Source organism: Salvelinus namaycush, chromosome 21 (genome assembly GCF_016432855.1).
Source record: "Salvelinus namaycush isolate Seneca chromosome 21, SaNama_1.0, whole genome shotgun sequence".
Classification (NCBI taxonomy): domain Eukaryota; kingdom Metazoa; phylum Chordata; class Actinopteri; order Salmoniformes; family Salmonidae; genus Salvelinus; species Salvelinus namaycush.
The window spans coordinates 2,480,089-2,507,721 of NC_052327.1; the positions used below are offsets into that span (position 1 = coordinate 2,480,089).

The following is a 27,633-nucleotide window of genomic DNA, read 5'->3' on the forward strand; positions in this document are numbered from 1 at the left end:
CGCTCTTACCAACTGAGGACCATGTTATGCCTGTGTCGATTATACACTGAGTGTACAAAAAATTAAAATACCTTCCTAATATTGAGTTGCACCTGCCCCTTTTGGCATCAGAACATCCTCAATTCATCAGGGCATGGACTCTACAAGGTGTCGAAAGCGTTCCACAGGGATGCTGGTCCATGTTGACTCCAATGCTTCCCACAGTTCTGACAAGTTGGCTGGATGTCCTTTGGGTGGTGGACATTTCTTGATACATACGGGAAACTGTTGAGCGTGAAAAACCCAGCGGCATTGCAGTTCTTGACACAATTCAGTGCTTCTGGAACCTACTACCATACCCCATTCAAAGGCACTTAAATATTTTGTCTTGCCCATACACAATCCATATCTCAATTGTCCCAATGCTTAAAAATCCTTATTTAACCTCTCTCCTCCCCTCTATCTACACTGATTGAAGTGGATTCAACAACTAACATCAACAAGGGATCATAGCTTTCACCTGGATTCACCTGGTCGGTTTATGTCATGGAAAGACCAAGTGTTCTTAAGGTTTTTTACACTCAGTGTAAGGAGAGATAAGAAGGGTAAGTCGTTTTTTGTATGCAGTGGTCTGGGCTGACACTGTGTGTATATATTTTCCTCTGAATACCGGGTAAGGGCAGAGTTGACAGTCCTTGGCTATATTGGTCACGTGCCACAAAGAGAGCCTTAGAAACTTTACAATTGGACCAGAACAGGGCAGCAGGGCTGAGCTAACATTAATAAAATACATGTCAATCTCTCCTGGCTCAAAGTAGAGGACAGATTGACCTTCATCCCTACTTGTTTAAACGACTAGCACACAGCTCAGACACCCATGCATACCCCACAAGACATGCCACCAGAGGTCTCTTCACAGTCCCGAGTCCAGAACAGAGCACATTACTACATAGAGCCCATGGCTACATGGAACTCTATTCCACATCAAGTAACTCATACAAGTATAGAGGTGTGGCTGTACCTCTGTAAATAGTAGGTAAGGGCAGAGCTGACAGTCCCTGGCTCTGCATCTGCTGCTGCTGCTCCAGTCGTCTCTTTGCCTCCAGGACGGGGTTCTCAAACTGTGTCCTTCTGTTGATGTGGCTGCAGGGAATAGGACTATGACAGTGAAATCCAGCAGCATCAGTGGGTTTTGGGTTCTCTTCTTCACGGGATACAGATACACATTGACTAACACACAGCTAATGTGATATCGGTGAACATAGCTAAAATTGAAACCAATGCATGATTGAGGTGAAAGTGTCATGTTAGGATTTTGTACTAAGTCTGTGGATACCCAACAGTAGCTATTGTAGTACACTCTAATGGAAATGTTTTATTTCTACAGTAAATGTGTCTATTATAAACAGTAGAATACTGTGAAAGGATTACACTGCAGCATACTGTAAATGCTGCATTGTGGGAAAATGTTGTGAGCGGTGAAAAAAAAGCTGTATTTTGAATGGTACTGTATGTAAACACTTTACCTAGCAACCAACCAGCTTGCAAAAATCCCATTTAATTACAGTAAAACAAACAGTCTCCTTAATGTATTAATTTAGCATTATAGTAGCATTGCATTTTTTACAGTACATAGTACAGTCAGTTGATCTGATATTATAGTAACTTACAAGTAGCTAGTGGCAAATAAGTAACTGTGAATATTACAATAACCTACTTGCCACTAGTGGCCTCCCGAGTGGCGCAGCGGTCTAAGGCACTGCATCACAGAGCTAGAGGCGTCACTACAGACCAGGGTTAGATCTCAGGCTGTGTCAGGATGTCCTTGTCCTATCGTGCTCTAGCTACTCTATGGCAGGCTGGACGCATGCACGCTGACTTCGGTCGCCAGCTGTACAGTGTTTCCTCCGACACATTGGTGCACCTGGCTTCCGGGTTAAGCGAGCAGTGTTACCAGGGCTGTGTTTCGGAGGACGCATGGCTCTCGACCTTCGCCTCTCCCGAGTCCGTACGGGAGTTGCAGCGATGGGACAAGGCTAACTACCAATTGGATATCACGAAATTGGGGAAAAATGAGTAAAAATTCAATAAAAAAAAAATACAAAAAAAAACTTACTTGCCACTAGTACCCCCTTTACAGTGTAACTAATTAAGACATTTTCTTAGAACAACATTGTTGAATGTTCTTTAAATATTTGTTGAATATTATCATGCTAATGTTAGACCTGAACCTAATGGGAATGTTAGCTAATGTCCTGGGAATGTTCTTAGAAACCACATTTTGTTAGCAGAAACATTATTTGAATGATGGTGAAATTTTACTGTGTCATCCTACAGTTAAACCACAACCGAATTTGAACTTAATGGGAATGTTAGCTAACGTCCTAGGAACGTCCTTAGAAACAGCATTTTGTTAGCAGAAAGAATTATCTGAATGTTGGTGGAATGTTACTGTATCATCCTAATGTTAGATCAAAACCTGATTAGAAGTTAATGAGAAGGTTAGCTAATGTCCTGGAAATGTTCTTTGTTTGCGGGGAGGACTTACTCTACGTAGTAACTGCCATAGATAGGGTCATCAATCTTCTCCCAGCCATATGGCAGCTCTGGACAGAAGGAAGAAAGAAATAGTGTATTAGGAAGGAGGGAACATTTTTTTTAAAGAAAGAGCGAAGAAACGATTTGGCAGGAATATGCCCACATTCAAGGCCCCTTTTCCAGGTACTGGATTGAGCGAATAGTTAAATGAAAACAAAATGGGTAGAATGTCCATAAGGGAACAGCAGGGAGGTAAGTGAGAGGTGAATGAAACAATAATAATTAAAAAAATAATAACATATATATATATAGACACTACCGTTCAAAAGTTTAGGGTCACTGAGAAATGTCCTTGTTTTTGAAAGAAAAGCAAATATTTTTGTCCATTAAAATGACATCAAATTGATCAGAAATACAGTGTAGACATTGTTAATGTTGTAAATGACTATTGTAGCTGGATTAGCTAACACGTGCCATTGGAACACAGGAGTGATGGTTGCTGATAATGTACCTCTGTACGCCTATGTAGATATTCCATTAAAAAATCTGCAGTTTCCAGCTACAATAGTCATTCCCAACATTAACAAGGTCTACACTGTATTTCGGATCAAATAGATGTTACTTTAAATGGACAAAAAAACATTTTTGAACGGTTGTGTGTGTATGTGTCTATATATATATATATATATATATATATATATATATATATATATATATATATATATATATATATATATATATATATATTAATTATTGGGGTGGCAGATAGCCCAGTGATTAGAGCGTTGGGCCAGTAACCGAAAGGTTGCTGGATCGAATCCCTGCGCTGACAAGGTAAAAATCAGCCGTTCTGCCCCTGAACAAGACAGTTAACCCACTGTTCCCCGGTAGGCCATCATTGTAAATTAGAATTTGTTCTTAACTGACTTGCCTAGTTAAATAAAGGTAAAATATATATCCAGTAGATACAGCTGCAACACTGCTAAATGTCCACTGGGGCATGGGGGCAGGATAAATGTTTGTTGTGGGAGCTAGAATATTCATAAGGGGGCGGTAGGAATTCCAGGGGGAGTAGGAAGTCCAGGGGGCAGGAGAAGCAGGTAGCTGCCTAGTGGTTTATGTTCTGGGGGTAGTTGCTATTGGCCAGTCTGACAGTTTTGCCATGATACTCCTACACTGCCTGCATCTGAGTGTCGGAAGCAGGGAGAAAAGGCAGTGGTTTGGGTGGCTGAGGTCCTTGATGATTTATTTTACCTGTATTTAACTAGGCAAGTCAGTTAAGAACAAATTCTTATTTTCAATGACTGCCTAGGAACAGTGGGTTTACTGCCTTGTTCAGGGGCAGAATGACATATTTGTACCTTGTCAGCTCAGGGATTTGATCTTGCAACCTTTCAGTTACTAGTCCAATGCTCTAACCACTAGCCTACGCTGCCGCCCCGATGATGGTGCTCCTGTAGAACACTGAGGGCCCTTGAGGACAGGCCGAATTTCGTTGCTGCCGTGCCTCCTTCACCACGGTGTCCATGTGGTTTGACCATTTCAGCTCATCAGAGATGTGTACGCCAAGGAACTTTTTGACCATGTCCACCATGGCCCCAGTGATGAGGACAGGGGCGTTCCCAACCTGGTTCCTCCTGAAGTCCACAATGAGCTCCTTTGTTTTGCTGACATTGAGGGAGCGGTTGTTTTCCTGGCACCACACCGTCAGAGTGCCTATAGCCATCTCGTTTTTGTTGGTAATCAAGCCTACTACTGTTGTGTATTGTCAGAGAACTTGATGGAATTTGGAACTGTGTGAGGCCAAGCAGAGGAGGTAATGTTGCTGAACTTCACCACCTGTAGGTGGCCCATCAGGCATCCCAGGACCCAGTTGCATAGGGAGGAGTTTAGTCCCAAGGTCGTTAGCTTTGTGATGAGCTTAGAGGGCACTACGGTAATGAAGGCCGAGCAGTAGTTGACGAACAGCATCCTCACATATGCATTCTTTTTGTCCAGGTGGGTGAGGGCAGTGTGCAGTGCAATAGCGATTACGTCGTCCGTGGATCTGTCAGGGCAGTAGACGAACTGGAGAGGGTTGTGTGTGTTGGGGAGGGAGGTGGTGATGTGCTATTTGACTAGCCTCTCGAAGTACTTTATAGTCAGTTCAGTTACTTTCCCTTTCTTGGGCACAGGGATGATAGTGGAAAATGTCAGAACATATCAGCTTTGAGGGTTATGGATACCGTCTGTGAGGGTTAACACGCTTGAATGACTTACGTACAGTTGAAGTCGGAAGTTTACATACACCTTAGCCAAATACATTTACACTCAGTTTTTCACAATTCCTGACATTTAATCCTCGTAAGAATTCCCTGTTTTAGGTCAGTTAGGATCACCACTTTATTTTAAGAATGTGAAATGACAGAAAAATAGAGGATTTATTTCAGCTTTAATTTCGTAAATCACATTCCCAGTGGGTCAGAAGTTTACATACACTCAGTTAGTATTTGGTAGCATTGCCTTTAAATTGATTAACTTGGGTCAAACGTTTCGGGTAGCCTTCCACAAGCATCCCACAATAAGTTGGGTGAATTTTGGCCCATTCCTCCTGATATAGCTGGTGGAACTGAGTCAGGCTTGTAGGCCTCCTTGCTCGCACACACTTTTTCAGTTCTGCCCACAAATTTTCTATGGGATTAAGGTCAGGGCTTTGTGATGGCCTCTCCAATACCTTGACTTTGTTGTCCTTAAGCCATTTTGCCACAACTTTGGAAGTATGCTTAGTGTCATTGTCCATTTGGAAGACCCATTTGCAACCAAGCTTTAACTTCCTGACTGATATCTTGAGATGTTGCTTCAATATATCCACATAATTTTACACCCTCATGATGCCATCTATTTTGTGAAGTGCACCAGTCCCTCCTGCAGTGAAGCACCCCCACCACATGATGCTGCCGACTCCGTGCTTCACGGTTGGGATGGTGTTCTTCGGCTTGCAATCGTTCCTCTTTTTCCTCCAACCATAATGATGGTCATTATGGCCAAAAATTCTATTTTCGATTCATCAGACCAGAAGACATTTCTCCAAAAAGTTCGATCTTTGTCCCCATGTGCAGTTGTAAACCATAGTCTGGCTTTTTTATGGCAGTTTTGGAGCAGTGGCTTCTTCCTTGCTGAGCGGCCTTTCAGGTTATGTCGATATATCAAATCAAAGTTTTTTGTCACGTGCGCCGAATTCAACAGGTGTTGACCTTAATGCTTACTTACAGGCTCAAACCAATAGTGCAAAAAAGGTGTTAGGTGAACAATAGGTAAGGAAAGAAATAAAAACAACAGTAAAAAGACAGGCTATATACAGTAGCGAGGCTCTAAAAGTAGCGAGGCTACATACAGACACCGGTTAGTCAGGCTGATTGAGGTAGTATGTACATATAGATATGGTTAAAGTGACTGCATATACGATGAACAGAGAGTAGCAGTAGCGTAAAAGAGGGGTTGGCAGGGGTGGGTGGCGGGACACAATGCAGATAGCCCCCGGTTAGCCAATGTGTGGGAGCACTAGTTGGTCGGCCCAATTGATGTATGTACATGAATGTATAGTTAAAGTGAATATGCATATGATAAACAGAGTAGCAGCAGCGTAAAAGAGGGGTTGGGGGGGCACACAATGCAAATAGTCCGGGTAGCCATTTGATTACCTGTTCTGGAGTCTTTTGACTTGGGGGTAAAAACTGTTGAAGCCTTTTTGTACTAGACTTGGCACTCCGGTACCGCTTGCCATGCGTTAGTAGAGAGAACAGTCTATAACTGGAGTGGCTGGAGTCTTTGACAATTTTTAGGGCTTTCCTCTGACACCACCTGGTGTAGAGGTCCTGGATGGCAGGCAGCTTAGCCCCAGTGATGTACTGGGCCGTACGCACTACCCTCTGTGCCTGGTGGTCAGAGGCCGAGCAATTGCCGTACCAGGCAGGGATGCAACCAGTCAGGATGCTCTCGATGTTGCAGCTGTAGAACCATTTGAGGATCTCAAGACCCATGCCAAATCTTTTTAGTTTCCTGAGGAGGAATAGGCTTTGTTGTGCCCTCTTCACGACTGTCTTGGTGTGTTTGGACCATTCTAGTTTGTTGTTGATGTGGACACGGAGGAACTTGAAGCTCTCAACCTGCTCCACTACAGCCTCGTCGATGAGAATGGAGCGTGCTCGGTCCTCCTTTTCCTGTGGTCCACAATCATCTCCTTAGTCTTGGTTACGTTGAGGGATTCTTGTTATTTGATTTTGCCATGATGTCAAGCAAAGAGGCACTGAGTTTGAAGGTAGGCCTTGAAATACATCCACAGGTACACCTCCAATTGACTCAAAGTATGTCAATTAGCCTATCAGAAGCTTCTAAAGCCATGACATAATTTTCTGGAATTTTCAAAGCAGTTTCACTTCTCTAGGATAGGGGGCAGCATTTTCACGTTTGGATGAAAAGCATACCCAAATTCAACTGCCAGCTACTCATCCCCAGAAAAAAAGATATGCATATTATTAGTATATTTGGATAGAAAACACTCTGAAGTTTCTAAAACTGTTTGAATCATGTCTGTGAGTATAACAGAACTTCTTTACCAGGCGAAACCCCGAGGACAAACCATTCAGATAAAAAAAAATTGAGGTCACTCTCTTTTCAATGGTTTCATTGGGAATCAAGATTTCTAATTGACCTTCTGCAGTTCCTACCGCTTCCACTGGATGTCAACAGTCTTTAGAAATTGGTTGAGGTTTTTTCCTTTGTGTAATGAAGTACGGCCATCCAGAACGAGGGTAACTTGAAGTGTACTGTTAGATAGAGGCGCGTGACCAGAAAGCTAGCTACAGTTTGTTTTATCATCCCGTCTTCAATTTTATCGATTATTAACGTTAAAAAATACCTTAAGTTGTATTACAAAAGTAGTTTGAAATGTTTTGGCAAAGTTTACAGGTAACCTGAGATATTTTGTAGTCACGTTGCACAAGTTGGAACCGTTTTTTTTCTGGATCAAACGCGCCAAATAAATTGACATTTTCGATATATATCGACGGATTTAATTGAACAAAAGGACCATTTGTGATGTTTTTGGGACATTTTGGAGTGCCAACAACAGAAGCTCGTCAAAGGTAAGGCATGAATTATATTTTTATTTCTGCGTTTTGTGTTGCGCCTGCAGGGTTGAAATATGCTTCTCTCTCTTTGTTTACTATGGTGCTATCCTCAGATAATAGCATCGTTTGCTTTCGCCGAAAAGCCTATTTGAAATCTGACATGTTGGCTGGATTCACAACAACTGTAGCTTTAATTTGGTGTACTGCATGTGTGATTTCATGAAAGTTAGATTTTTATAGTAATTTATTTGAATTTGGCGCTCTGCATTTTTACTGGCTTTTGGCAGTCACTGGCTTCATCAATAAGTGCATTGATGACGTTGTCCCCACAGTGACCGTACACGTATACCCCAACCAGAAGCCATGGATTACAGGCAACATCCGCACTGAGCTACAGGGTAGAGCTGCAGCTTTCAAGGAGCAGGTCTCTAACCCGGAAGCTTATATGGAATCCCGCTATGCCCTACGAAGAACAATCAAATGGGCATTGCCTCAATACGGGACAAAGTGGCAATAAGGGAAAAACTGTTAGGGACTACAAAGGGAAGCACAGCCGCTAGCTGCCCAGTGACACAAGCCTACCAGACGAGCTAAATGACTTCGATGCGCGCTTCGAGGCAAGCAGCACTGAAGCATGCATGAGAGCACCAGCTGTTCCGTATGACTGTGTGATCACGCTCTTCATAGCTGATGTGAGTAAGACCCTTAACTTCTCCAGGGTAGGGGGCACTATTTTCACCTCCGGATGAAAAGCATGCCCAAAGTAAACTGCCTGCTACTCAGGCCCAGAAGCTAGGATATGCATATAATTGGTAGATTGGATAGACAACAATAAAGTTTCCAAAACTGTTCAAATAATGTCTGTGAGTATAACATAACTGATTTGGCAGGCGAAAACCTGAGAAAAATCCATTCAGGAAGTAGGACTTTTTAATTGTTGCAGTTCTCTCTTCAATGCCATTACAGTATCCATTGACTTAGGAATCAAATTGCACTTCCTAGGGCTTCCACTAGATGTCAACAGTTTTTATAAATTGTTTCAGGCTTGTATTCTGAAAAATGAGGGAGTAAGAGCACTCAATGACTGGACCCTACAGTATCACAGAGCTTTTACATGCGCAATCCAGAGAGCGCGCCTTTCTTGTTTACCTTTTATATCGACAACGTTATTGTCCGGTTGAAATATTATTGATTATTTAATTTTAATTTGATCACTATTTCTGCTTTTTGTGACTCCTCTCTTTGGCTTGAAAATGGCTGTATGTTTTTCTGTGACTTGGCGCTGACCTAACATAATCAAATGGTGTGCTTTTGCTGTAAAGATTTTTTGAAATCGGACATGATGGCTAGATTAACAAGAAGTTGAGCTTTAATTTGGTGCATTGCACTTGTGAATGTATGAAAGTTAAATATTTCGGAAAAATATTTTTCAATTTCGCGCTCTGCCATTTCAGCGGATGTTAAAACTTCTTAAGTTTTAAAGTCCCCAGCCACTAAGAGTCCCACCTCTGGATGAGGATTTTATTGTTTGCTTATGGCCTTATACAGCTTGTTGATTGCAGTCTTAGTGCCATCAACAGTTTGTTTTGGTAAATAGACAGCCACAAAAAATATATATGAAAACTCTCTTGTTAAATAGTGTGGTCTACAGCTTATCATGAGATACTCTACCTCAGGCGACCAAATATTAGATTTCGTGCACCAGCTGTTATTGACAGACCGCCACCCCTTGTCTTACCGGAGGCAGCTGTTCTATTTTGCTGATGCACGGAAAAACCAGACAGCTGTATGTTATCAATGTCGTCATTCAGCCATGACTCGATGAAACACAAGATATTACAGTTTCTAATGTTAGGGCTAGGGTCCTTTTTCTCAATTTCTGGCTGACTGACGTGACCAAAGTAAACATCCTGTTGCTCAGGCCCTGAAGCCAGGATATGCATATAGTTGGTACCATTGGAAACAAGACACTTTGACGTTTGTAGAAATGTTAAAATAATGTAGGAGACTATAACAATAGTTATGGTAGGAGAAAATTCAAAGAAAAACCAACTGGAAATTTTGTTTTTTGAGAGCACACGCTCTTCCAATCGAACGTATGGGGGAAAAAAATATCCATCTTCCAGTATGCAATACCTATGGCTTCCACTGGGTGTCATTAGTCTTTGTTCAAGGTTTCAGGCTTGTTTCTTCCAAAACAAGTAAGAAATATGAGTTTTACTACAGGGACACAGACTTGAAATCCGTGTATGAGCGCACGATGAAGAGGACACACACCTGCTAATATCGTTTTCCTATTGAACATACTTCTTTCCGTATGAAATATGATAGTTTAATTACATTTGAGGGTATCTGAGGATTAAATAGAAATGTAATTTGACTTGTAGAAACAAAGTTTAGGTGTAGATTTTAGGATTCCTATCTTGGCATGCTGAACGAGTGGATTACTCAAATCGATGGCACCAACTAAACTGACTTTTTGGGATATAAAGAAGGATTTTATCTATCAAAACGACACTACGTGTTATAGCTGGGTCCCTTTGGATGACAAATCAGAGGTAGATTTTCAAATAGTAAGTGAATATTTAATCGCTATTTGTGAATTTATGAAACCTGTGCCGGTGGAAAAATATGTGGGGCGCCATCCTCAAACAATTGCATCGCATGCTTTCACTGTAATGGTTACTGTAAATCGGACAGTGCTGTTAGATTAACAAGAATGTAAGCTTTAAACCGATATAAGATATATGTACATAAATGTTTAATATCCATTTTTATGATTATTTATTTGAATTGTGCGCCCTCCAGTTTCACCGGAAGTTGTCTCGCTAGCCTTAATGTCCCATTCGTAGGATAGTCTTGATCAGAGCTCATCCAGTTTATTATCCAATGATTGCACGTTGGCTAATAGGACTGGTAGTAGAAGCGGGTTACCCACTGGCCTTCGGATTCTTACAAGACACCACGACCTACGACCCCTATATCTCCTCTTCATGTGAATGACTGGGATTTGGGTCTTGTCCGGTGTCTGAAGTAAATCCTTTGCGTCCGATTCGTTGTCTGTCAGTGTACCAGTGTTTTGTTGCTCGTCATTGTATTTTTATTTTTTTTGTGGACCACAGGAAGAATAGCTGCTGCCTCTGCAAAAGCTAATGGGGATCCAAATAAACAAACAAATAAACACAGAATTCTCTGGCTGAATTGATTACATCGACTACATCAAACCACCTTGAATCTCTGCCATTTTCCACATTTATTAACTCCATTAGATATAGAGAGAGCTATATAGGGTACCATTTACTGCTTCCCCCTCCCCCTTCAAAGAACTACCTTAAATATCCTTATTTTCTCCCCTTGTCTGTGAGCCACCTTAAATGGCTGCCCTCCCTTCAAATGGAAAGAGGAGACAGTTTCCATAGCAACCACCAGAGGAAGTCTCTTTTTTTTATCTTCGGAGCTGAGGGCTCTGTTTTGTCTCTATTCCATGCCTCTCAAATAGAGAGAGCGAAAGAGAGAAAAGAGAAACTGAGAATTTTGTTAATAGCGTGTGTGTGTGTAATTGTGTTTGCAGTATGACATGTATGGATGTGTGAGTGTGTATTAGCGATGTGTGTGTGCGTGTGGTTTAAGCTCTAATTCATATTACACTTGGATACGTGACTGAATGAGCGTAACACACATCTTCTATGACACTAAATCAATTGATGCCACACATGCATGCATGCACACACACGCATCAACTCAGCCTAAAATAGATAGTAACACATAGCACAGACAGTTTAAATGAGCGTGTGGGTCATTATGTAGATGGATATTTGTGCACAAATGTGATGTGCTGGGTATAACTTCAGTTTGCATGTTTGAGTGTGTTTGTGTGTGTGTCTTGCATCTCGGATATTAAAACTAATTTTGAATCCTCTGCATTAGATGACTCATTCATCTTCTCTCTCTTACACACACACACACTCCCCCTGACCATCAGAACACTGCAGGGACTCATCTGAATCATATCCGAGCTCAGGAAGGAAGCACACTCATACAAGGGGTGGATCATAGAATTGCATATATAATCAGAAATATAGTTGCAAGCAGCCATGGCAGGGTTCAAGCTATGGCCGGCCCCACAGCATGACCTCCAGCACAAATTGGACACAGCCCTAGGATGAGCTATGTCTGTACTCCTTTACACGCTGGCCAAATATCACAACCCAAAATCAAGCAGATCATGCAACATGCTTTGACGTATTTTGGAACATTTTTAAGCAAGGAGTCATGCTGAGACCATAGTCTCTTTCGCAGATGAGCCCTGCATGGACACATCAAAAAACAACAATTAAACTATACATATCTACAGTATTTACAAATCAATTACACAATGCATGACAAGCAAACACAAAAAGGAAAACACAATCATATGAAACAAATACATTATTCAGTAAACAAGCCATCTAACATAAACCTGAATTGCCTTAGGTACCAACTCCCCCAACTTTAAGGAGTTTGAGATCATTCCCCATGAGGCGCAAAAAAACTAAAAGCAGATTTACCTAACTCTGTTGACATTGAAGGGATCTCCAGGGTTAGCCATCCCTGAGTCTAGGTCTGGTAACTTATATGTCTGAAGATCAGCAATAAAGTAAGTTATGGCGGAAGTTTATGCAAGAGGGCTTCCTGATACAAAATGCAATGAGGTGTGCTGAGCCCGTAAAAAAGCACAATGCACTATGATAAACTCCGTCCAATGGCGTTAATACAGTGGCAGCTGCATTCAGATAGACGATATCGCCATAGTCAATAACCGTAATGAATGTGGACTGAATTATTTGTTTTCTGCTATTTAATGAAAGATGGGACCTGTTCATATAGAAGAAGTCTATTTACATTTGTAATATCTTAACCAACTCATCAACATGCTTTTTGAAAAATCGCTTTTCGTCAATCCAGATATCCAGAACCCAAATATTTAAGTGGGGACACGATCCATAGTACGTGTTAATACAAAAAACAATGTTCTAAGTGAAATATTAGCTTTTGTTTGAAGCCGAAAAAGACAGGAAATTTAAAAGCTAATTTGACTTATGCACTAACAAGGCTTTTCAGCATAAGCAGCTTGATTTGTACTTTATTGATCTACTATACTTCAACAACAGATGTACTCATATTGGATCGTTTGATTAGGATTCAAACCTTCTCCAAACAGCCTAACACATACTCTTAGAGTAGGTTTACCGCTTTAATCTACTTATTCATGTAAATGTGTTTTTTCACGTAAGACATATTCCCATTCCAGTCAATCAAACATTATGGGGAGGTTTTCCCAGACACAGATTAAGCCTAGTCCTGGACTAAAAAGCAAGATCAATGGAAAATCTCCAGCCAAAACTTATTTCTAGTCCAGGACAAGGTTTAATGTCTGCTCCTTAACCCTACATTTGACCAAGCCTAATACATAAGCCTACTGAGACAAGGTAGTTTACAGTTTTAGAACATATTTTGAACTTATACATGGTCCATGTTCCTGTTATAAACAATGGAGTAATGTACTTGTATTTATTGTGGATCCCCATTAGCTGCTGCCAAAGCAGTAGCTACTCTTCCTAGGTCCAGCAAATTTAAGGCAGTTTATACAATTTTAAAAACATTATAATACATTCACAGATTTCACAACACCCTGTGTGCCCTCAGGCCCCTACTCCACCACTAAATCCATGTGTATGTATAGTGCGTATGTTATCGTGTGTGTGTATGTGCCAATGTTTGTGTTGCTTCACAGTCCCCGCTGTTCCATAAGGTGTTTTTTTCTGTTTTTAAATCGAATGTTTCTGCTTGCGTCAGTTACTTGATGTGGAATAGAGTTCCATGTAGTCATGGCTCTATGTAGTACTGTGTGCCTCCCATAGTCTGCCCTGACTTGGGGACAGTGAAGAGAACTCTTGTGGCATGTCTTGTGGGGTATGCATGGGTGTCTGAGCTGTGTGCCAGTAGTTTAGACAGACAGCTCGGTGCATTCAACATGTCAATACCTCTCATAAATAAAAGAAGTGACGAAGTCAATCTCTCCTCCACATTCAGCCAGGAGAGATTGACATGCATATTATTAATATTAGCTCTCTGTGTACATCCAAGGGCCAGCCGTGCTGCCCTGTTCTGAGCCAATTGCAATTTTTCTAAGTCCTTTTTTGTGGCACCTGACCACGCGACTGAACAGTAATCAAGGTGTGACAAAACTAGGGACTGTAGGACCTGCCTTGTTGATAGTGTTGTTAAGAAGGCAGAGCATCACCTCGTAGCTACTAATGCATCAATATGTTTTGACCATGACAGTTTACAATCTAGGGTTGTTCCAAGCAGGTTAGTCATCTCAACTAGCTTAATTTCCACATTATTTATTACAAGATTTAGTTAGGGTTTAGTAACTGTTTTGCTCCAAATACAATGATTTACGTTTTAGAAATATTTAGGGCTAACTTATTCCTTAAACACTCACTCTGAAACTAACTGCAGCTCTTTGTTGAGTGTTGCAGTCATTTCAGTCACTGTAGTAGCTGACATGTATAGTGTTGAGTCATCTGCATACGTAGACACTCTGGCTTTACTCAAAGTCAGTGGCATGTCGTTAGTAAAACATTTAAAAAGCAAGGGGCCTAGACATCTACCCTGGGGCGTTCCTGATTCTAACTGGATTATATTTGAGAGGCTTCCATTACAGAACACCCTCTTTGTTCTGTTAGACAACTATTAATTTGAATGCTAGAAGCTTCATCCAAAAGCTAGATTTGATTGAAATACTGGTCTCACAATCACATGCTGACATATTGATTATATCTGAATCCTGGCTCTGTGTCTCTGTTCCAGACTCAGATGTTCTGTTAGCTGGGTATAATGTCTACAGAGCAGACAGAGTGGGTAGAGGTGGAGGTACTGCCATATATGTTAAATGCAACCTAGATGTCACTGTGTCCATTTCAACTTCTGTTCCGAAACAGTATGAATGCTTAGTTCTAAATGTGGTCCTTGGACATAATGCACTATTAACGCCAGCAGGTGTTTATCGCCCACCCTCCGCTCCGGTATCTGGTCTATGCAAATTGTTTGAGTTAACTTCTTACGGCTGAGATCCCATTATGATATGACAACAGCCAGTGAAAGTGCAGGGCGCCAAATTCAAAACAACAGAAATCTCAAAATTAAAATTCCTCAGTACAAGTATTTCACACCATTTTAAAGATACACTTCTTGTTAATCCCACCACAGTGTCCGATTTCAAATAGGCTTTTCGGCGAAAGCACCACAAACGATTATGTTAGGTCAGAGACAAGTCACAGAAAAACAAAAAGCCATTTTTCCAGCCAAAGAGAGGAGTCACAAAAATCTGAAATAGAGATAGAATGTATGTCTAATTATGCAAACTCTGAGATCTCCGATAATCAATAATTCAATCTGGACTGGCTGATGCCAGCATCGTTTAAATTAAAATACATTTGTAATTAACTAAATCTCACTCGACTAATAACTGTACCTACCCGTCCTAATCCAAAAGACCCCAAAAATCTACATTTAATAGACCTTATCTTAACAAATACACCTCACAAATATATAGCTAGTGGGTTATTTGCTAATGACATCAGTGACCACTGCCCTATAGTATCAGAGATACTAGGCTAAAAAACCTGATCCCCGTATACTTCTAAAGAGAAACTATAAGCTCTTCTCAGAGCAAGCCTTTATCCATGACCTTTATTATTCAGAGCTTTTATCCGTAAACTGCATGAAGGACCCAGTTTTAGCGTTCTCTTTCTTTTCATACATTTTTACCTTTATGGCTGATTAACACGCCCCGTTAAAGCGACATAGGGTAAAAAAGTGAACTAATCCTTGGTTCTCCTGTGATTTGAAAATCCTTTTTCTGCAAAATAATCACGCATGGGCGTTGGCGAGGAAAACTGGTGAAACAGCTGATTGGCTGCTTTTTAGGCAATTGAGAAATAAATGGACCGGAGGAATTAAAAAGACAACATCTAGGTATTTTCTTGATGCTATGACAGAGTCTGCTGGTGATCCCGCTAAATTCTGGAAAACTATTAACTCACTTAAACGAGGAAACTCCTTGACTTCCATGCCGAAGCAAATTACATCAGAATCTGGGATCATCAGTGACTGTATTGAAATTTGTGAAGTTTTCTATAAGCATTTCATTTCTGTAGGTCATCTGTTTGGAAGAAAAAATGTCCAACATGATCCTGACCGGTCTGTTGTTTCAGTCCCTCGGCCTTCAGCTGATGTGTAAAACAGTAAGCCGTTTTAAAATTTTCAAAAAGTCACAGAAGATGCGGTCTTATCTGCACTATCTGCTATAGATTCTAAGAAATCATTAGGCGCTGACAATCTGGATCCATATTTACTCAAGTGTGCGGCACCTATTATTGCTGGTGCAGTGACGCATATCTTTAATCAAACATTTGTCGTAGGAAAGATTCCTAAATCTTGGAAAACAGAAAACACCACTCCTCAAGGGAGGTGATGGTAGTGAATTGGATAATTATCAGCCCATCTATAAGCTCTCCTGTTTGGCAAAAATTCTAAAAGTTGGTTGAAAATACACTTGCACTTACGAGCTTAGATGTTTCAGGTCTCTGCATTTAAATACTTAGGGATATGGTCGGATGATAAACTGTCTTTTAAAATGCATATTGACAAACTTTGTAAACGGCAAAAAATCAAGCTAGGCCTCCTATATAGAAACAGGACATGTTTGTCCTCTACAAATAGAAGACAAATTGTGCAAGTTACTTTTATGTCTGTTATAGATTATGGGGATATTATCTACATGCATGCTACGGCATCAACACTTAAATCGCTGGATGCTACTGATCATTGCGCACTTAGGTTTATTACGGGTGCTAGCTACAGAGCTCACCACTGTTTTATATCAAAATGTGGGTTGGACTTCGCTGTCCATGAGACGAGAACAACATGCTCTCGTGTTTTGTCTATAAAGCACTTCTGAATAAACTACCTTCTTATTTATCATCACTCATCAATATTAGAATTATAATTCCTAAAACCAGGTCTCAAGCACGGATTACACTTGAGGCCCATGCGATTTCCACAGAGTTGGGTATGGCTGCCTTTTAAAGTTACGCTCCTTGCCTAGGGAATAGCCTGCAGACTAAACTTAAACTTTAGTCCCCCTTACCCATTTATAGAATTTTTGGAGGATTTTTATTTTTGTTTTGCTTGTAACTGTTTCGGGTAATGCAAGTTAATGTGCTGTTAGGGGAATAACCTATGTGTAAGTGTAATAATCTACTGCTGTATTTCTTTATTTCATTATTTTTTGTGTTATCTGTGATCGTTTTGTTTGTCTTGCGTAGTTTCGTAATCATTGTACCTAAACTGTATGTGTAAAATTGTATACGCAGGGCCCAGCTGTAAAAAAGACCTTGGTCTCAGTCTGTGTTCCTTGTTGAAATAAAGGTACAATAATAACTCTTTATCCACATTATAGCAGGGGATATAAAGCCATAACACATAGGTTTTTCCAGCAGCAGACTATGATGGATAATGTCAAATGCTGCACGGAAGTCTAACAAGACAGCCACCACAATCATTTTATAATCAATTTCTGAGCCAATCATCACTTATCTGTGTAAGTACTGTGCTTGTTGAGTGTCCTTCCCTATAAGCATGCTGAAATTCTGTTTTCAATTTGTTTAACGTGAAATAGAATTTTATCTGGTCAAACACAATTTTTCCCGAAGTTTACTAAGGGTTGGTAACAGACTGATTGGTCGGCTATTTGAGCCAGGTAAGGGGGCTTTACTATTCCTGGGTAGCGGAATCACTTTAGCTTCCCTCCAGGCCTCCAGAGGGCACACGCTCTCTAATAGGTTTAAACTGAAGATGTGGCAAAAAGGAGTGGCAATATCATCTGCTATTATCCTCAGTAGTCTTCCATCTGGCTTGTCATTGTTGATAGACTACAATACTTTTTTCACTTCTTCCACACTGACTTTACGGAATTAGAAAGTACAATTCTTGTCTTTCAGAATTTGGTCCGATATACTTGGATGTGTAGTGTCAGGGTTTGTTGCTAGCATGTCATCCCCAAGTTTGCTTATCTTGCCAATGAAAAAGTAATTAAAGTAGTTTGCAATATCAGTGGGCTTTGTGATGAATGAGCATTCTGATTCAATGAATGAAGGAGTCATGTCTTTTTCTCCCAGAATTTCCCTTTAAGGTGCCCCAAAGCTTTTTACTATCAATCTTTACATAATTTATCTTTGTTTCATAGTGTAGTTTATTTTTATTTAGTTTAGTCACATGATTTGCATTACGTTTGCAATCAGTTGGGCTGCCAGACTTAATTGCCATACCTTTTGCTTCATCCCTCTCTTCATCCCTGTGTGAACCTGTTGTATGCTGGGGCGTCATGTATAGTCAAGGTGGGAGGAGTGCTCAGTAGGCTAGTCTGGGTGAGACGGAGAAGTAGACAAGGATGCCCCATATCGGGGCAGTTATATACACTAGGCATTGAGCCTTTTCTGGGCCTGCTACGCAGGAGACTGCAGGAAGTGTGCTGGACAGGCATGGGTGTGGTGACAGGCATAACAGTGTCAGCATATGCAGATTACGTTTCTGTGATGGTCAGGGATGGGCAGGATATGCAGGCACTAGAGACCAGTCTGAAGGTGTACGAGGGACATTCTTCAGATAAGGCAAACTGGGGCAAAAGCAAAGCTCTGTTATTTAGGGCATGGGGGATAGGGCTCCTCTGCTTCCAGGGGGTTTGCGGTGGGGTTATGAAGGTCTTAAAATGTTGGGTGTACCTGGACTTGTAGAGGTGGGTCAGGAAGAACTGGGAGGGGCTGTCACAGGCAGTGGTGTCAAGACTGGCCAGGTGGAGGTGGCTCCTGTCCCAAGTGTCATATAGAGGGTGGGTGCTGATAATCAACAACCTGGTGGCATCTTCCCTGTGGCATAAACTGGCTGTCATCAACCCTCTCGCCGGTCTGCTCGCAGACCTGCAATGCAAGCTGGTGGACTTTTTCTGGTCGGGCCATCACTGGTTGAAAGAGCAGTGTTGTACTTGGCCATCCACGAAGGAGGACAGGGCCTGGTGGAACTGGAGAGCAGGGTAGCTGCTTTCCGACTAAAGGTGGTGCAGAGACTGCTGTTCCATACTGATGTTGGCTGGAGGGAGCCAGCATGCGCGCTGCTGAGGAGAGCTGGCGGATTACGGTTGGACCGGAAGCTGTTCCACATGAGGCTGGAGGGGCTGAGTACAGCAGGTCTCTCTGATTTTTACTCTGCGGTGCTGAGGGCCTGGCAGCTGCTAAGGCCCACACGAGAAGGGGGTGTGGAGCCTGGGCTGTGGGTGTGGGAGAAGCCTATCTTCCACAACCCAGCCATCCCTTTGAGATTGGTTCAGTCAGCCACCCTGCAGATACAACTGATGGTAGCGGGTTTACAAAGGCTGGGTGACCAACGACTGCTGGGAGAGGAGGGGTGGAAAACCCCGGAAGTCCTGGCACAACAAACAGGAATACTGTCTCTTAGGCTGCTGGGGAGATTCCTGGAGGAGGTCCAGGAGGCACTGTCTGAGCCGGTAAGGGGGGTGTTTGAGTGGCCAAAGGGGGAGGGGCCACCAATGTTTACTACAGGTGATGTCAGAGACTGGGGACTGGCAAGGGGGTCTGGAGGACTTGTTAGATTTTAACACTCCGAGCATGGGGGAGTTTGAGGGGGTGGGAGGTAAAGCCCTCTACAACCAAGGTGAGTAACATTAGTGGGTCTAACAGGTTTGAAGGTACATCAGTGGCAGGGGGAATGTGGGGAGGAGAGTATGGTGGGTTTTAGATGGAGGGGGTTCTACAAACCCCCAACACCAAAGAGGTCAGGGGACCTCCAATGGAGGCTTCTACATGGAGCCCTGGCCACTAACAGCTGGTTGGCACAGGTTGAACCGGGAGTCGGGCAGGGGTGTTCTTCTGTGTTATGAGAGAAACTGTGATTCATGTGTTTTCTGTGTGCGCCAGGTTAATGCCATTAATGCCTGTGTTGGAATGTCTGTGTGAGAGGTTGGGGGTGTTTTTTAATGTTGGGATGTTTATAATGGGGTATAGGTATTCAAATAAGGAAAAGGCCAAATGTGTTTTGTTGAATTTTCTGTTGGCTATTTGGATAACAAAGAGGAATAGGGTGGGGGGGATAACATACCTTTACTATTATCTAAAGGGATGGTCTCTGCGCGCCTTAGGGTAGAATTTGAGTTCTATAAAATGATAAAAAGTGTGGAGATGTTTCAGGAGATATGGTGTGTTGGGGGGGCTGTGAGGTTTTTTGGTTATTGTGGTGTTGTTTTGCATCGTGTGGTAGAGGGAAAGGTGAGTATGGTACATGTATGCAGTACAGGATATATTTGGGTGTTATATTTTAATGGGGGGAAGGTTTTAATGAAATGAGAATGTTTCAAAAAAGACAAAAAGTCTCTCTCTCTCTCTCAACCCAGCAGGACAGCAAGAGGATGTCAGAGGGAGAGTGAAGGACATAGAGGATTCAAAGGAAAGAGAGAGAGGAAAATGATCTGGAGGGCGAGAGATAAGGGGAAGGCTGATGAACGTAAACATGTATTTGTTTCTGCCTCCCTGTTTGTAGCTGTGAGGCTCCAGGAAATCCCAGAATTATTCAGTCAGACTGGCAGCAAACAACGACAAACAACATTGGGGCTATGTACTGTACCAATACTAAAAACAGGCTTCCCTTCCTATATTATTGAACCCTTCCCTACCTATATCCTAAACCCTTCCCTATGTCCTATTCCCTTCCCTTCCGATGTCCTATTCCCCTTCTTTCCGGTCTCCTATTTCCTTCCTTCATTTCCTTTCCTACGTCCTCCCTTCCTTTCCTATATTCTATCCTCTTCCGAAGTCTTATTCTCCTCCTTTCTTAGATCCTATTTCCTTAATTAATTTCCCTTACTACTTCCTCCCTCCCTTCCTTTCCTATGTCCTATTCCCCTTCCTTCCTATGTCCTGAAACCCACCCTTTTCGAAATCGTCCCATTCCTTTCCTATGTCCTAGAACCCCCCCCCCCACTTAATTTCTACATCGTATACCCCTCTGTCTTATTTCCTTCCCTATCCTATGTCCTTAAACCCTCACCTTCCTTTCCAATGTACTAGTCTCTTCCCTTCCTATTCTATATCATATTCCATTCTATTCCTTTTCCAGGCCTATGTCCTCTCCCCTTCCCTTCATAAGTCCTCTTCCCTTCCCTTGATTTCCTGTTTGCATACCCTTCCCAATTAATATCCCTTCCTTTCCTACATCCCATTCCTTTCCCACGTCCTATTCTCTTCATTTCCTTTCCTATTTATTTCCCTTCCTTTCCTATGTCATAAAACCCTACACTTACTATATCCTGTCCTATTCTCCTATTCTTAATTTCCTGTTTCCTTGCCCTTGCTGATTTAGAAGGACATATACTGACTGAAAATGTGGAGGCAATATGGCAGCAATTCCCTGCATATGATTATTAACTATCCAGTTTAATGTTTTAGGTATTCTTGAGAATTTCCCAGTCGGGAGTGAGAGAGAAAATAAAAATAGATTAAAAAAATGAGGGATAAAGGAGCTATTATAATTCCTGTCACACACAGGTCCTTTACTGGACAGAGAGGAGAGGGGAGGAGAAGTCACGGTTAACCCAGAACTAAAACCTAGCGTAATTTGGTAAGATTTGCAGTCTCCACTCGTAACTCTCAGTCAACAAAGCTATAAATATTTATATTTACATAACATTAGGAACACCTGCTACTTCCATGACATAGACTGACCAGGTGAATCCAGGTGAAAGCTATGAGCCTTGAGACAATTGAAACATGGATTGTGTGTGCGTGCCAATCAGAAGGTAAATCGACAAGACAAAATATTTAAGTGCCTTTGAACAGGGTGTGTCAAGAACTGCAACCCTTCTGGGTTTTTCATACACAACAGTTTCCCATGTAACAAGAATGGTCCACCACCCAAAGGATTTCCAGCAAACTTGACACAACAGTGCGAAGCATTGGAGTCAACATGGACCAGCATCTCTGTGGAATGCTTTCAACATCTTGTAAAGTCCATGCCCCAACAAATTGAGGCTGTACTGAGGGCAAAAGTGGATGGAACTCAATATTAGTATTTGGTATTTTATTAGGATCCCCATTAGCTTTTGCAAAAGCAGCAGCTGCTCTTCCTGTGGTCCACACAAAACATGACATACTATAGAACATTAATAAACAATAACAGCTAAAAGACAGAAATACATAAACTGGTGTTCCTAATGGTGTTCCTAATGTTTTGTACACTCAGTGTATGGCAATATATAGATACACTATATAAACAAAAGTATGTGGACACCCCTTCAAATTAGCGGATTCGGCTATTTCAGCCACACCCGTTGCTAACAGGTGTATAACATCTAGCACACAGCCATGCAATCTCCATAGGGAAATATTGGCAGTAGAATGGCCGTACTGAAGAGCTCAGTGAGTTTCAACGTGGCACTGTCATAGGATGCCACCTTTCCAACAAGTCAGTTCTTTAAATGTCTGCCCTGCAAGAGCTGCCCCGGTCAAATGTAAGTGCTGTTATTGTGAAGTGTAAATGTCTAGGTTCAGCTGCGAACTGGTAGGCCACACAAGCTCACAGAACGGGACCGCTGAGTGCTGAAGAGCGTAGTGTATAAAAATCATCTGTCCTCAGTTACAACACTCACTACCAAGTTGCAAACTGCCTCTGGAAGCAATGTCAGCACAAGAACTGTTCATCGGGAGTTTCATGAAATGGGTTTCCATGGCCGAGCAGCCTAAAAGACTAAAATCACAATGCGGAATTGCCAAGCATCGGCTGGAGTGGTGTAAAGCTTGCCGCCATTGGACTCTGGAGCAGTGGAAACGCATTCTCTGGAGTGATTAATCACGCTTCATCTGGCAGTCCAACGGACTAATCTGGGTTTGGCGGATACCAGGAGAATGCTACCTGCCCGAATGCATATAAAGTTTGGTGAAGGAGAAATAATGGTCTCAGTCAACAAGCATACACACTCACACAAAAAGTAAAATCGACAATGTGTAACATAGTTCGGACTGGGCCCCTTAGTTCCAGTGAAGAGAAATCTTAAAGCTACAGCATACATTCTAGACAATTCTGTGCTTCCAACTTCGTGGCAACAGTTTGGGGAAGACCCTTTCCTGTTTCAGCATTACAATGCCCCCGTGCACAAAGTGAGGTCCATACAGAAATGGTTTGTTGAGATCGGTGTGTAAGAACTTGACTGGCCTCCACAGAGCCCTGACCTCAACCCCATCGAACACTGTTGGGAAAAATTGGAACGGTGACTGCAAGCCAGGCCTAATCGCCCCACATCAGTAACCGACCTCACTAATACTCTTGTGGCTGAATGGAAGCAAGTCCCAGCAGCAATGTTCCAACATCTAGTGGAAAGCCTTCCCAGAAGAGTGGGGGCTGTTATAGCAGTAAAGGGGGGACCAACTCCATATTAAATGCCCATGACTTTGGAACGTTATGTTCGATGAACAGGTGTCCACATACTTTTTGAAGAGAAGAAGAGAGACACCTCATCCATAAACATAGATTTGTGCATTTACATAAAAACAAAAACACTCACCGTCCTCTTTGCACTCCTCAGGTGGCTTGGCCTTCTTTGCCAGCCGAGGATCCAGCCATGATGTGGTTTTGGTGTTGTGACTGGAGAGGGAAAGCGAGACAGAGAGCGAGAGAGACAAGGAGGAGGACAGAGAGGGGGGAGGAGGAGAAAGAGATACAGTACATAAATGGAGAGGAGAGACCGAGGCAAGGAATACAGAGAGGACAAGAAGAGAGAGAGAGAGAGATCAGCGCCTGTGTGGTTGAGTGGCAATACCCTTCACAAAATCACATTAGAACCCAAAGTTTGTAGGTTCAATTCCTGCGACCACCTTTTATACTTTCATTACCTATCCTGTATACCACTGTTTCTGTACTGTCTGAATGTCCTACAAAAATATGAAAGGAGAGTGGAATTTCCCTCTCATTAAAAAAAAGATTTAACCCCCATCCCCTGTGAATGTGTGTTTTTTTACAATGGTTTATGTGGAGTTGAGATGGGCAGGGCAGAGGTTGTGTGTATGAGTGAAAGAGGGTAAGATATTTAAGGTGAACAAAACTGCCATAAATTCTCTAATTGTCCCTCTGCTCCTCATTAGAAAGACAGAGAGAGAGAGAAACAGTTTGTGTGTGTGTAAAATGACCTGTCAAACACCCTGGTGATGGCTGAAATGGATGAACGGAATATATTGTCTTTCTGTTGCAACTACTGTATAAGAACGCTTAAGCTTCATCAGAGATTTAACACATCTCGACACTTACAGTGCCTTCAGAAAATATTCACATTTGTGTTACAGCCTGAATTTAATCTTTATTAAATTTAGATTTTGTGTCACTAATCTACACACACTACCCCATAATGTCAAAGTGGAATTCTGGTTTTAGAAATGTTTACAAATGAATTTAAAAGGAAAAGCTTCATGTCTTGAGTCAATAAGAATTCAACCCTTTCGTTATTGCAAGCCTAAATACAGTGCCTTCGCAAAGTATTCAGACCCCTTGACTTTTCCACATTTTGTTACGTTACAGCCTTATTCTAAAATTGATTACAATGTTTTTTCCCCTGATCAATTCACACACAATATCCCATAATGACAAAGCAGTTTTTTTTGCTCATTTATAAAAAATAATACATTGAAATCAAATCGTATTGGTCACATGCGCTGAATACAACAGGTGTAGACCTTACAGTGAAATGTTTACTTACAAGCCCCTAACCAGCAATTAAGTAAAAAGAAAAATACAAATAAGAAATAAAAGTAACAAGTAATTAAAGAGCAGCAGTAAAATAACAATAGCGAGACTATATACAGGGGTCAATGTGTGTGGGGCACCGGTTAGTTGAGGTAATATGTACACGTAGGTAGAGTTATTAAAGAGACTATGCATATATGATAACAACAGAGAGTAGCATCGGTGTAAAATAGGGGGGGGGGGGGGGGGGGGCAATTCAAATAGTCTGGTTTGCCATTTGGTTAGATGTTCAGGAGTCTTATGGCTTGGTCGTAGAAACTGTTAAAAAGCCTTTTGGACCAAAATAGCACGTTTACATAAGTATTCAGACCCTTTACTCAGTAATTTGTTGAAGCACTTTTGGCAGGGATTATAGCATCAAGTCATCTTGGATATGACGCTACTAGCTTGCCACACCTGTATTTAGGGAGATTCTTCTCTGCAAATATTCTCAAGCTCTGTCAGGTTGGATGGAGAGCGTTGCTGCACAGATATTTTCAGTTCTCTCCAGAGATGTTCGATCGGGTTCAAGTCCTGGCTCTAGCTGGGCCACTCAAGGACATTCAGAGACTTATCCCGAAGCCACTCCTGCATTGTCATGGCTGTGTGCTTAGGGTCATTACCATGTTGGAAGGTGAACCTTAGCCCCAGTCTGAGGTCATGAATGCTCTGGAGCAGTTTTTCATCAAGGATCTCTGTACTTTGCACTGTTCATCTTTGCCTCGATCCTGACAAGTCTTCCAGTCCCTGCCGTTGAAAAACATCTCCACAGCAATGCTGCCAACACCATGCTTCCCCGTAGAGATGGTGACAGGTTTCCTCCTGATGTGAATCTTCACATTCAGGCCAAAGAGTTCAATCTTCGTTTCATCACAACACAGAATCTTGTTTCTCATGGTCTGAGAGTCTTTCATCAGAACACAGAATCTTATTTCTCATGGTCTGAGAGTCTTCTGGAGTTTAAAGACTCTCATGGTCTGAGAGTCTCTAAACTCCAGCAGGCTGTTATGTGTCTTTTACTGAGGTGTGGCTTCAGTCTGGCAACTCTATCATAAAGGCCTGATTGGTGGAGTGCTGCAGAGATGGTTGTCCTTCAGGAATGTTCTCCCATCTCCATAGAGGAACTCCAGAGCTCTTTCAGAGTGACTATCTGGTTCTTGTTCACCATCCTGACCAAGGTTATTCTCCCCCGATTGCTCAGTTTGGCTGGGCGGCCAGCTCTGGGAAGAGTCTAGGTGGTTCCAAACTTCTTCCATTTTTAAGAATGATGGAGGTCACTGTGTTCTTGGGGACCTTCAATGCTGCAGACATTTTTTAGTACCCTTCCCCAGATCTGTGCCTTGACACAATCCTGCCTCGGAGCTCTACGGACAATTTCTTCGACCTCATGGCTTGGTTTTTGCTCTGACATGCACTGTCAACCATGGGACCTTATATAGACAGGTGTGTGCCTTTCCAAATCATGTCCAATCAATTGAATTTATCACAGGTGGACTCCAATCAAGTTGTAGAAACTTCTCAAGAATGATCAATGGAAACAGGATGCACCTGAGCTCAATTTCGAGTCTCATAGCAACGTGTCTGAATGCTTAAGTAGATAAGGTATTTCTGTTTTTTATTTTTAAGTCGTTTGCAAAATTTTCTAAAAATCTGTTTTTGCTTTGTCATTGTGGGGTATATTATGTAGATTTATGAGAAACATGTTTAATTTAATCAATTTTAGAATAAGGCTGTAATGTAACAAAATGTGGAAAAAGTCAAGAGGTCTGAATACTTACCGAATACACTAAGTTCAGGAGTAAAAATGTGCTTAACATGTCACATAATAAGTGATATGGATTCACTCTGTCTGCAATAATAGTTTAACATAATTTTTTGAATTACTACCCTATCTCCAATACAATTATCTTTCAGGTCCCTCATCCGAGCTGTGAATTTCAAGAACAGATTCAACCACAAAGACCAGGGTGGTTTTCCAATGGTTCACAAAGAAGGGCACCTACCTAGATGGGGGAAAAAAGCATTCAGTACATGTAATATCCCTTTGTGCATTGTGCAGTTATTAATTACACTTTGGATGGTGTATCAATACAAACTGTCTCGACAAAGATACAGGCACCCTTCCTAACTACTTTGCCGGAGAGTAAGGAAACTGCTCAGGGATTTCACCATGAGGCCAATGGTGATTTTAAAACAGTTAGAGTTTTTATGGCCGTGATAAGAGAGAACTGAGGATGGATCATCAACATTGTAGTTACTCCACAATACTAACATAACCTGTCTAGGACCGAGGTTCCGCTAGCGGAACCCCTCGCCAACAGCCAATGAAAATGCAGGGCGCCAAATTCAATCAACAGAAATCATAATTAAAATTTCTCAAACATACAAGTATTTTACACCATTTTAAAGATAAAATTCTCGTTAATCCAACCACAGTGTCCGATTTCAAAAAGGCTTTTCGGCGAAAGCAGAACATATCATTATGTTAGGTCAGCAACTAGTCACAGAAAGCATACAGCGATTTTCCAACCAAAGAGAGAAGTCACAAAAAGCAGAAATAGAGATAAAATTAATCACTAACCTTTGATATTCTTCATCAGATGACACTCCCGGGACAACATGTTACACAATACATGTATGTTTTGTTCGATCAAGTTCATATTTATATCCAAAAACCTCAGTTTACATTTGGCTTTGCCTCCAAAACATCCCGGGAATTTGCACAGATCAATTTACAGAAATACTCATAATAAACATTGATAAAAGATACAAGTGTTATTCACAGAATTAAAGATATACTTCTCCTTAATGCAACCGCTGTGTCAGATTTCAAAAAAACTTTACGGAAAAAGCACACCATGCTATAATCTGAGTACAACGCTCAGAGCCCAAATAAGCCATAACGATATCCGCCATGTTTTGGAGTCAACAGAAGTCAGAATAGCATTATAAATATTCACTTACCTTTGATGATCTTCATCAGAATGCACTCCCAGGAATCCCAGTTCCACAATAAATGTTTGATTTGTACGATAAAGTTCATCATTTATGTCCAAACACCTCCAACTCCAAACACCTCCTGTTAGGGCGTTTAGCCCAGTTTTCCACATTCATGAAGCGCGAA

General features: G+C 41.7%; 1 protein-coding gene across 1 annotated transcript in view; it reads right to left on the reverse strand.

Moving 5' to 3' along the window:
• The window catches only part of LOC120066539 (membrane-associated guanylate kinase, WW and PDZ domain-containing protein 2-like), a 387,095-nt gene that overhangs the window by 159,117 nt on the left and 200,345 nt on the right, over nt 1–27,633 (reverse strand). The window contains exons 6-8 of the mRNA XM_039017962.1: nt 23,299–23,378; nt 2,528–2,585; nt 1,001–1,122 (exon numbers count right to left, since the gene is read on the reverse strand). Of these exons, the coding sequence (XP_038873890.1) occupies nt 1,001–1,122; nt 2,528–2,585; nt 23,299–23,378 (260 nt within the window). The remainder of the gene's footprint in view (nt 1–1,000; nt 1,123–2,527; nt 2,586–23,298; nt 23,379–27,633) is intronic.